We start from the raw sequence: 12,223 nt of genomic DNA on the forward strand, positions 1-12,223 counted from the left end.
TTTTAAATGAAAGTTATTCCTAACTGCTTGCAAACGATTTACGATTTGGCAAAGCTGTAGGAAGGCGGAGGGAATCATAGGTAGGCAGAGTGAAGTCAGCCAGGCCAGAGGGCAAATACCCTCAGCGCCCCTAAAAATCACATGAGATCTCAATGCCACGCTTCGCACGGCAACCGCTCTGCTGTTTGAAGCTGGCTTTAAAAATGATGCTCAACTGCTTACAGCAGGAAGCTCAGCAGTGTTTTACAGCCGCCTCCTCCTCCTCCTCGCTACCGTCCATGTGCTGCTAGGGCTGGGATTACTGTCTGCCTTGGGAGTCTTGGTCTCTTACTTATTTACAAGAAGTTACTTCTGGTCTTGTGCTTCTCCTTGAAAAATTTATTTTAGGGCTCCACTAGAAAATGGCCTTAAAAAAAGAAGCTATAGAAAGACAGACACATTTTGGTGTTGAGTTTTTTTACAGCTCAGAAGCAAAGCGTTTGTGCTTTGAAGTTTTACAAACTGTAGCAGCCTTGATGGGAAAAAGCACGCCAAACTTAGCCCTTGCCTGGAAAAACAGAACGAAACAATAGACAGGAGTGAAAGGAATTTTTTTTAAAAAAGGATATTGAGCATAAGTGAACAGGATGTGAATTTGAAGCGTTGGTTCACAAGCAAAGTCTTTAAAAAAATCCAACATGAGCAAAAAAACACCACAGATGGTGCTAACAACATCAGGGTGCAAAACTGAGAACGTTAGTCAATAAATGTGTAAAACACATTTAGACTCAAGGAGAAATACGCTCTAAAAATATCAAGACAGGCCAGTGTGAATCCATTTTTTTGGCACAAATGTTGAAATAACTGTGGTGGGAGGGATCGACAGATTTACTTCATGAAGCAAGGGGTATTTATGAAAAAACTGCTAGAGTACTTTCAGAGCTAGCACACCTGTATTACAGCAATTGGACAAACATCACTTGCTTTAGACAAATTGTGAAGGTGCTTGAGGTATCCCACTTTGACGAACAAGCACTTGCCCTGTTATACATACAGACAGAATTATAGATACATAAATGTCTTTTTTCTCTTACTACAGAAATGACAACATAACAGAAAATGTATTTTTCAAAAAGCACTCTTGTAACTTAAATCCTGAGATAAAATCTATTAGAAAATATTTAAAAGCCAGTGAAAAAACACCTACAGAAGTGACCACGAAATTCTTGACCCACACTGCATAGTTACATAAAAAACTTTCACATTATTCTAATATAATCATAGAGTTTATATTTAAGTGACATTCATAGTCACACTAACTCACCTGACGTGATAATCTGTTGCTGGCCTAAGGTCTTTCAGGTTATATTCCAACTCTTCTCCACTGCAGGAAAAAAAGCCCCAAAGCAACAAATCAATTAATGATGAAAAGCAGTATCACTCTTAGCACAGCTAGTGATTTTCCAGTGACTAGCGTCTCCCTCATATTATGAAAGACGAAAACAAATCCCACCACAGAAAACCAGTAGTAAACAATATACGAACCATTTGTTGATGCGCTTCATTCTTCTTGAGAAGTTTATAAAGCTCTGTATACATAGCAGAAAAATAACTATCCCAATTTATACAGTAAACCAGCTATATGGGTTTATTTCAATGCTATCCTTGCATTTTGTCGATATTTGCATAAAGCTCATTGTGTTTTTCAGCCCTCCCAGAGCTGAAAAGTTCAGAATCAATACTTTACTTTTGTACTTGCTGCATATTCACTATTTCAAAATACTTTACAAAAAGTGAGAGTCACTGAACTTCAGAGGAAAAGGGATAGTTTCTCGCACAACCGTTTCACTTATTTGCTTCTTTTCCAGAACCACACTGTCTGTGAGGAGCAGGGCAAGGAGATGTTTAATTAATGCTCAGACAGCTGGGCCCAGAGACCTTTCAATATCAAGAAAACTAAAAGCACAGTTTCAGACATTTTAGGAAAAAAACCCAGCACATAATCTATTAATTTCGAATGTAGCCAGCATAGTTAGGGCTATTCTTTTTCCTTTTGGCATGTTTGCTGGTACAGGAACACTAGGCTCAGTCATGTGTTGCCAATTCTGTGAAGATGAAGGTACAGGTCAGTGCTTGATAAGTAATAGCCATCTCATGTAAGTGCTTGGCTTATTTGTGATTTTATTAAAATATGGGAAGCAAAAAAAAGAAAAAAAAATCTCAGTTTGGCACAAAGAAATATTTCATACATAGTTGGACAAATACAGGGAGATATCTCAAAATCAGCCAGAAAGCACATGCCTGCTGCGCTGCTAGAAACCCACCAAAACCCCTTCTTTTTTTTTATATAGTCCCATGCTTTGCAAATTCACTTGTTTCCCTCCGAAATGAGTGCACCTCTCGCAAAGACAATGTATTCAACATATTGCAGACTTGCTTTTGCCTATAGTAATAATGATTACTACTGCTCGCGACGGAGCGCACCACGTTAAGCTAACGGCTGTGTTCTGGCCAGCAGCAGGAGACAGATTACTGCTAGCAGCTTTAAAACAGATGCACAACATATCATAACCAGGAGAAAATGTGCAGCTATCACAGCAGCAAGCACAAGAAGTACTAGAAGGTATCCTTCCACTTTAAGAGCTCAGCAGCACACATTAACCTGTAGAGATGCTCACACTGGCTCACAAACTTCTAATGTAAATACCAGGAAAAAAACCAACCAACCAACCAAAACCATCAAGCAGCATTTTCCTGGTTAATACGCTCTTTTTATATTATCCAAGACAGTTCACATAGACCTGCCTTTAGCATACCAGGAGGAATACCCTAATTCACAGGACATCTTAAGAAAGGAGATAGCTTGGTCTCAAGAGGTAATTACATAAAAGCTGTACCACCTGGACTCTATTTAATGAGATTTGGGAAGGATTAGCTATTTCACAACAGCCAAGGTCACATCTCAAAAATTTCTATCCTAGATGTCATTAGCGGGGAAAAAGAAAGGCATAACACCATATGTGCTTGATCACAGAATGAGCTCAGAGGATCACTGGAAGGAGAGACAGAGAAATCCCTCAGACTTTTTACTGAAGACAGCTGAGAGCCAAGAATTTCTTTTTTTTTTTTTTCTGGGGAGCCTGTATAGCCTACAGATTGGTGTGCTCCTTCCTCTGCTCGTCTAAGATGCTAAGAAGGAGTAAAGCCCTCAAACTTTTGCGCATTAGCTCAAGAAGCAAGCTTTACTGTTCTTAATTCTGCCACCTAACACAAATTCAGCCCACTAGGAAGGCAGCTATCCTGCCTGCATGGTATATATGAAAGGTTTTGACATTTAGCATAAGAGAAAAAGTAACCTTTTCACTGGTAATGGGAGAGATGGCATCGTAGGGCAGATCTGCCACGCACCAAGGAGGTGGGACAGGGAGGCAATTAGGGACCTTGTGACATGCACTGAACCAGCTCGCCGCGAGCTCCTCCAGCAAGCGAGGCTGACGGGACAGTGAGGGAGCAATTACAAGGTGTTCAAACCTCCCTTTTTCAGCAGCTGATGGGCATGCCCAAATACACCCCAAAAAGCTCAGAGCATTTGTTCCTAAGAAAAAACACAATTTGAGAGCAACACAAGTGTAAAAATGAAACTATTACCTGTAAATTATCTTGTATTTTCCATCCCTCCCTTTATCTGATAAGGCAACCTCATATGTACAGGTGTAAGGCAAACCGTTGTTGTGTCTATCTGCATTGAGAAGGCCGGTGGGAGGCGACCAGGAAAGCAAAACTGTTCTTGCTTGAATATTTGTAACCTAGAAAAGAAACATCAGTTACCCCAAATTCCAAGACAAATGCTATCCTCTAAGTATTTGCTTTTTGCTTGCATCTTCATAATCAGCTTCTTGTGAAAAGGAAATTCCAGAGCTGGAGGTGAGAAGTGAAGGATTAGAAATGGTCATTGATAATACAACCAAAAATGCAGGTTCATGGCATAAGCTAATCTCTAACAGATGAGGAAGAGAGATGTCCCCCCGCAGCGAGCCGGCTCGTCACTGTCAGAGCATCCAGCAAAGGATGCTTCACACCACTCTGGAGGTACCTGCTGCCCTGGCCACTACCAGAGGGCAAGTGGAACTAAGTGGAACAAAGACTTTATCCTATGGATTGTTACATGCACAACCATTTTTCTTAAGCTTTTGTTAGGGAGATTGTCTAATAAAATTCCAATCGCTTTTTCAGTCGTCCTGTTCCTTCTTGTAATTTGAAACTGCAATAATTCAACTGCAAGTAAGTAAAAAAACCCAGTTCAATCGGCAAGGTTACACTGCCCCAAAAGCATGAGGGAGAATCACAATAGAAGGCCAGCCTGCCAATTAAAAACTACATCACAGACCAATCACTTCGTGCCCTGAGAGAAAGGCTGCATGCCTGATCTATAGTCACCCCCAGGCACAGCTTTATAGCAACCCCTCAATGGCAGACTGGTGAGGATTCTCTTTTGATAAACCACGGAAAAAATACCTCAAACCCTACCACCAAACTAACTTTATCACCCCACCAGCGCAGCTGTGTTCTTCTGGAAACATAACTGTAGGCTGAGCGAGCTTACAGAACGCGCATCGCCTCTCTCACCAGGAGAGCCGGCTGGCACTGTGCCGGAGACATCGTTCATCAGCTGCACGGACCGAACAGCAGCTTCCCAGAGAAGAGCCTTCTGTTATCAAGCCAAGAAAAAAAAAAAAAAAAAAATCCCCCCTGCCACAGACTCAAAAGAAAAAGAAATAAAAAACAATGGTTGCATTGGCTATCTTGGAAAGACAGCACAACACTTTTACGCGTGCCTTCTGAAAAAAAAACAGGGAAGCCTCAAAGCCTCCACAGCCCCAAGCTCTCTACCACAAACTCTCCACTTTTCATAATGAAAATGACTACGTTTTTCTTTCTTAACTGTAGTGAAAATGTAAAGAATATTTTTTTTTAGCTAGCCTCCATGAGGAGGAATGAAAGCAGAAGGTTTTATGTTCTTTATTAATTTCTTTACGCATCAAATTTCCTGGTTCTATCATTTTAACAGATTTTTCCAACACACAGAGCAAAACGTTATTTCAGAAGGTGCGAGATGAACAATGCAGGTGCTTAGTTACACATTTCCTGCACTTTTATTGAGACAATTGAAACACCTTACCCATAAAGGATTTGGTAATGAAATACAAGCAGTCAGCTTGCAGGGACTGCTTGTTTACCTGCTTCTGGATATCTTTATACAACGGAGAATATCTGACTTCTCTCGTGAAAACACATTGCTTCCAGCTGAAGACTGCTGCAAATGTTGTGTGACACCCATATATCAAGCAGATTCCTTCTGAGCAAGTTGTAAATCTGTTTTTAACAGACTGGCAAGTAGGTGACACCATGAAACCTCTCACCTTAAACACCGTGCTCTCAAAAGTTAAAGGTTTTAATTTATAGCAGCAGACTTAAGTCTTGCCAAAAAGAAAACCTCTGTTCAACCTAATGTGAAAAACAAGTTGTAAGGCAAGAAGTTTTAAGTAGTATCAAGCTTTTTTTTTTGTAAAAAATATGAACATGCAAACACTTGTATGAATTTTCATGAGATTTCTTGCTCTAGTCACATTTTTCTGATGCTATGAAATCTATGTTTGCTTTAAAAGCATGGACCAGTTGAAACCAACACTGGATTAGATAGCTTATAGGAATCTTGAATGTTTAAAATAAGACAGATAAGTTAAATTTCTGAGAGAGACATACATATATAGATGCATGTGCATGAAATTGTGATGAAGATTTCAGAGCTAGAAGTCTGTATTTTAAATAATACGTTGATCAGAAAACTGGCTAGTAAGATCCAAACAGACTTTTTTAACATACGTTACTACTATGCCAGCTCAGCCCGTCAACACGCAGTTTCTTTTATTATGGAAATATGCTTGCATAATTGTTTTTCATAAATTCAGACAGACTTGGAGCTGGAGGCACGATATCCTGCCAATGTTCTATTGAAATGTTTTTCTCTATGACTACTCGCGAGGACACACGTATATATCCCGCGTATGGCAAAAACTCTGGCCTTTCATGAACTTTAGCAATCTGTAAAAAGTTAGTTTCTTAAAATAAGAGAAAGTATCTAAAGGACTGACCACTAGAAAATGTTAGACTATTATCCTGAAGACAGTGTGCAGACATTTCCACACAGAGGATAAAAGTCCAAACCCAGTTGCTAAGCTGCTTCAGCTACACCATCAGCTTCTTACTGATACGGGCTGCTGGCCTGCCTCGGTGGTGTTACACACACAGCAACTGCTGGTGGAGGTTTAAAAATAAACACCAGAAATCGTTAAACACAACTCTTAGCTGCCCTGAGTACACACAGCAAGCATAGTGAAGCAAGTGAGGGGTCACTGCCTGTGTGATAAAGGCAGAAAAGGCAAATCTATACACTCCCTGGGTATAGAAAGCAGAACTGTGGGCATCAGCGTGAGCACTGGGAACGGATTTCTTTGTACGGCTTGAGATAAACCTATCTGCTGCTCCCCCACTAACAAACAGGCTCGATACCGTATCACATTTACCAGCCAAAGGCATATCGCTTCAATATTTGATTTAACAGCCAAAGCCGGAACAGGTTGCCCAGAAAGGTGGTGGAGGCCCCATCCCTGGAAACGTTCAAGGCCAGGCTGGATGAGGCTCTGAGCAACCTGATCTGGTCGGGGATGTCCCTGCTCCTTGCAGGGGGGTTGGACTGGATGACCTTTGAAGGTCCCTTCCAACCCTAACCATTCTATGATTCTATAATTCTATGATCACGATGGCGGGCTCAACGTCACTACCAGCCTTGCAGCCATAAATCCTTAGCTGTAAGAAACAGTTTACTGTTCGTTAAGAGTGCCCTGATGCCATCCAAGCAAAACAGAAGCGCTCAGAGCACCTCCTCGTAGGCTGGGCCGGTAACCCTCTGCGCTGCTTTCCAGTTACCCCAGCCGGTCTCATCCGTCCCCAGAATTGCTGTGCTCGCTTTGAACAGGGCTGGCCTGGCCTTGTAGCCACGGCCTAACAAAAGATTCTCCCACAAGGAGTTTTGAATGTCTGGTGAAAAGCACAGTTAATTAGTTTCTGAAAACTTCTCGGTTTACACAGTAAAAGCCTGCTTCCTATGCTATCAAAACTTGGTGGTGTAAATAATTATTTTAGAAAAGCCTCTGGGAAAGAATCCCAGGTCCTGCGCGACTTTAATAAGGTTACAAGACTGATGAATATCAGTCCTTCCCGTCTTTCAGGTAACGAACAATGTTTCTGTACAATTTTCATTATCTTTCAAATTCCGGGTTAGCGTTCACAGGCCTCGTGCTGTTTAGGGGCTCATTGTATGTGTGAGAACCACATGGCAAGCAACATTCATTTACTCCCTCGAGGGCAACGTTTGAAAGGCTCGGGGGTCAAATGAATTCACGGTTATTAACGGGTTGAGATTTGGTTTTTAAACTGTTGGCCTAATCCTGCAGTTTTAGGCAAAAACCCCGGTGATTGAATATGAGTTTTGCTGCAGAGCAAGCCAGCGGGTGCAGGCTGCCTTTCGGAAAGTCAAACTCGCGTTGGAGCTCCGACCCCGCAGACCTGCAGCGTGTCCCCGCGGGAGGTGACGTCCCCGCGAGCCGGCGGCTGCAGGGACGCTGGCCCCCGCCACTGCGGAAACCCAGAATCAAGTTTCCCTTCCCTCACAGAGGTTTTTGCTTTAGAGAATGCTTGCTTTGTCTGCGATAATGCAAATTAAAAATACAGTTTGGTTTAAATAAAAACACAGGGCGGAGTGGATAAAAAAGCAAAAGGCTGCTTTTAAATTTTTGCTGTCAAAGGGATAAAACGATTAAATTTACAGTTTGGTTGCACATCTCTCGAACAGGTAATAACATCTATTATCAAAAATGGACTTTTAATAAATCAATAATTTTTAAAGTGTGTGTATTTTGCACTAGGAAAGGGGAGAGAGACCTTGTCACATCGAGGTACCCGGCCAAGGCAGATTAAAGACGGCTCCAAGTGATACCACGGCTGCAGAGTCTCCTGCAGGAGTTGCTCTGAGGGCTTCAGATGGCGAAGAGAGCAGCTCGCGTGGACACACCAAACCCATGTGCTGCAGAGACAGCAGCTTTGCTTCCACCAACTTACTGCTCTGTGCCCTCTTGTTTTAATTGTGCCACTTCTTTCTGCTCAATCGTTTCTCTATATTTTATTTTTCACCCATATATGCATAAGGCTCAGCAAGAGATATGGCCCAGCTGACTATTTATGCATAATATGATGTATTTCTATCAGATATAATACTGACTATGCACAAACATAATTATTCATAGCAATTAATGGTTTGGGAGACTCCTAACAGTTTAATTACTCACAAATGTCAAAGTTACAGAGAGAATAATAGATAATCCCCAGTGTCTTCTCACTAAATGTCATTAGTATTAAACTAGCATTTATCATGTTTTAGATTTTTTTTTCCAAGATTCCTATTTTTCAAATTATTCAAGAAAAATTATTTTTGTCTATTGGTAGTTTTTTTTTTCTTCTCTCTGCTTTAAATGCTCTACTTACCATAAATCTCATTGTACAGCCCTCAGAACTTGCAGACTGCTCAAACAGCTTCTCTCCTTACCTCTACAGATCTAAGTATGAAATAACGCATTTTTCGTGTCAGGCCTCCAGATCTTTGTAAAAGACATCTAGCTGTGGCATTTTATTATATGAGAGACATCCAGGTACCTCGATACAAAAATATTGACTCACTCTGTACAATAAACTAGCCTAATTTTGTGATAATTGCACTTTCTTCCCTTCTGATCTCACAGAAACTCTCAAGTCTTCAGCTTAGTATTGTCGCTTGGCTCTACACAAAACAAAGCAACTTTCCCTTGTGCAAACAGAAACTCGGGGTGCAGTCCCCTGGTATTTACCATCTCTGCAGGTCTGGTTTAGATTCTGGCTGGCTTTCAACTTGCTTTTGTAGATGCCACGACAAGAGGATCCAACACCTACTGACTGAGCAATTTAAGATCGAACACCCTTTTGTATTTATTCAGAACAGCATCATCTAAGAGAACAGATCCTAAAAATAAAACCCAACTGGTGCTCCCACCTGCTGCTCCCTGAGCTCTGCCACTTCTGCATCTAAGGAACAGCCATCCCTTCATGCTCCCACTGCAGAATTTCTTTATATCAGCCTATACCAGCTACTCTTGAACCCAGTCTCGAGATGAGCTTTCCAACTGTTTGTTGTTGGTGGGGCTTTTTTTATTATTATTTGCTTATTTGTTTACTAGCTTCCCAGCTGGACAGAGAAAGCCCTGAGCCCTGGCACAGCACAGGAGGTAAAACTCCCAAAGCACATCCATCTCCTGCCTCAGCACTGCTTCTTCCAGTGCTTGTCTGGACCATTCATTTAGAGCCACAATACCCTTCTGGTTTTCATTTGACACACCGAATTAGAAAACCATCGCATTCAAAGGGCTTACAACCAGATTTATTAATAACCTTACCTGACTGTGGTCATATCCAGCATGGTGATTCAGTTTCCATCACAATTCATGTGCTTTTATGGCTCAGACAAACTTAGAATATAGCAATTGCCACTAAATAATAGCATTAGCGTAATTTAATAATGATTACAGACATAAATTGCTCATGACACGTAAAATTAAAGCCAGGGGAGAAGGGGTAGGAGCAAAGTAAATCACTCCAGTGCACTGGGTTCCCCACTGCAGTATCAATAATGGGAGTTCTCCTCTGGAAACAGGCGACTGGTGCGATTCCTGCAGTGGGCAGAGCCCACAAATACCCACGACCGTAAAAGATGCTTCAATTTATACTCCAGCAAAATGAGTTAGATATATACAGCAGGAAAAATCTGTTATGGAAAAAATTCAGAGGTGCTGCCCTGTGAAATTACCAGTATGTTGTGACACAATCTACTTATCACGTTTGCTGGTTTTTGTGTGTGTGGTAATTTGGGATCACATACCTGTGGTTTCTCCATTCCAGAAAGAATGTCTTGAACTCTTTTTGTTTCCGAATCAAATTCTGTAAAATAGAGAATGTGGAAAGAGGAAGAAAAATAAGTGACCAAAATTAAACAAAACATGTCAGCTGTATCAATAATTCTTCAGGAATTTGTAAATAGCAGGAAGAGAGATTACCTGTACATGAGCATCAGCTGGGTTTTTTTTGTGAATTTAAGGTATGCAGTTACACGGATTAACATCAAAAAATTATGAAAGATAAACAGGAGGGAATGAAACTTCCAATAATTGCAGATATTAAGAAAGGTGGAATTACTTGTGGAGGTAACACAAACAATGTTATTAACTGGGATTTGCTTTCACAAACACCCTATTTCCAAAGCTCCGCCATGGAAGACACCCAAGGGTTTCTACAGCTCAGTAACTGCTGAACCTAACCCTGGTTTGTTACCAAACACGTCCCCACTCCATCAGTGGCAGGGCTGGGCTGCCTGCCTGCTCACCGGGCTACCGGAGAGGATGAGCATCCTTGCCTCGTGCCGGGAAAGCCCAGCCGAGCTGCACAGGGAGCCTGCCCCGAGCCCTGGCACCCGCCCTACAGCGACCTATCCTGAAATGCTGTGGTAGTGTGACGCTCAACGCTTTCTCATGGTCGCCTTTCAACCCTGGAGGTAAGAAAGTCACGGTCCTCCCTCCCTGAGCCTTGCGCCTGGTACGGCAGCTCCTGCAGGGCTACCCAGCTTTAGCGCAGGGCAGGGTGTGAAACGCTTCCCCCAAATTAGACAGATTAATTGAGGACAGAAGGTGCTGCAGAGGCGATCATCCGAGTGGTGGAATCGGCCTTTCCCCAATCCTCGCCTCCAAAAGAGTCTTGAGGTAAAACATCAGCTTAGAGTAATGAGGTGACACAAAGCAGCTTTATTCCTTTTGGACCGCAGCACAGAGAGGCCTCACTTTCCACTAGAGTATTCTCCAACGGAAAACTAGGAACGTTTTTTTCTGGTTTATTTTTTTTCTTTTTTTTTTCTTTTTTAAAAAATGTTAACGCAAAAAGTTTTCTAGCCAAAGCAGAAGAATACATTTCACCTAAAGCACACTGAGGACCTATTTATAAAACGTACAGAAATTTGACATAGGAAGCAAAAAAATATTAATAAAAACTGGTAAGATCAGATCAACAGCTTTCATAAATGATTCCCCCAAAGCCTGACCTAGTTCTTGCAGCCCAAGAATGTGTCTTTATTTTTGTCTGTGACCTGCTTTAAAAAAAGTACATCTTTTTAAAAATTCCATGTGCTCGCCTGCCAAAAAATTAGAATTGGCTGAATGCTGATGGCAGAACTCCAGTGTAAATGCCCATCTCTCCCTACAAGAATGCACCTTGGTGTCGAGTGGGAATGACAGATCTCCTGCTCCATGAATTCCTGGATTCCTTCTAGTCTCAGCCCCTTGGAAAAGAAAGGAGTAGTAATAATTCAGGAGAAAAGGAGGAAAGCATGGCTGGTTTTTTCCATAGTAGATAACCCTTAGAGTGCATTATAAATTGTATAAACTGCTAGGACTTAGCCAGCATAAGAAAACACTGACTTGAAAAATACACAGATGAACTAAAACGGCTAAGGAAAAGGTGCAGATGCTAATCCAAGTGAAAATGTTAAGTTTGGAGTGTTTCAGAATTCAAGGGTCCCTTCAGCATCAGGGCAGAAGCAGGGCTGTCCCACAAAAGCCTGGATCCAGATCTGAGAGCTGCGGAGGTCCTGTGGGCTTATCTCGAAGGGATTCTAATCAGAAGCAGCTTCTGCAGTTACAGAGTGTAACAAAAATGCTGCTACTATTTTATTGAAAGTTTATGGTTATTATGTCACCCCTAATTACAGCCCCCAGAAGCTAAGCGTGAATCATTCTCAACCTTAAATCCCAAACATGTGGACTGAGTTTTCTTTCCTCTCTCTGCTTTCTAGCAAGGATGCTATCTCTGTCACACCGCGCAGGAGAGGAAAATAAACCCTGAAGCCCAAAGAAATCTCACTTCCCTCTCCCGTGAAAAATGATCACTCTGTACAGCAACCGAGTCCTCTGACCCTTGCAGGTCAGGGCTGAAGGTTCAAACTGCTCCAAATACAGGAACTGACTTTAAGACTTAAGGGAGTTGGGTATGCCCAGCAAATAAATAATGGAAAAAAAAAAAGAAAAAAAAAAAAAGAAAAAAAAAGGTACGTTAC

The 12,223-nt window shown here is 41.7% G+C and overlaps 1 protein-coding gene across 2 annotated transcripts in view; it reads right to left on the bottom strand.

The window, feature by feature from the left end:
• The window catches only part of FNDC3B (fibronectin type III domain containing 3B), a 192,319-nt gene that overhangs the window by 59,613 nt on the left and 120,483 nt on the right, over window positions 1-12,223 (bottom strand). For both annotated transcript variants that reach the window (XM_086754486.1, XM_086754487.1), the window contains 3 exons: window positions 10,004-10,062; window positions 3,628-3,785; window positions 1,304-1,363 (listed from right to left, as the gene is read on the bottom strand). In XM_086754486.1, coding sequence (XP_086610612.1) covers window positions 1,304-1,363; window positions 3,628-3,785; window positions 10,004-10,062 — 277 coding nt within the window. The remainder of the gene's footprint in view (window positions 1-1,303; window positions 1,364-3,627; window positions 3,786-10,003; window positions 10,063-12,223) is intronic.

This window comes from Chlamydotis macqueenii, chromosome 9 (genome assembly GCF_036417535.1).
Source record: "Chlamydotis macqueenii isolate bChlMac1 chromosome 9, bChlMac1.mat, whole genome shotgun sequence".
NCBI lineage: Eukaryota > Metazoa > Chordata > Aves > Otidiformes > Otididae > Chlamydotis > Chlamydotis macqueenii.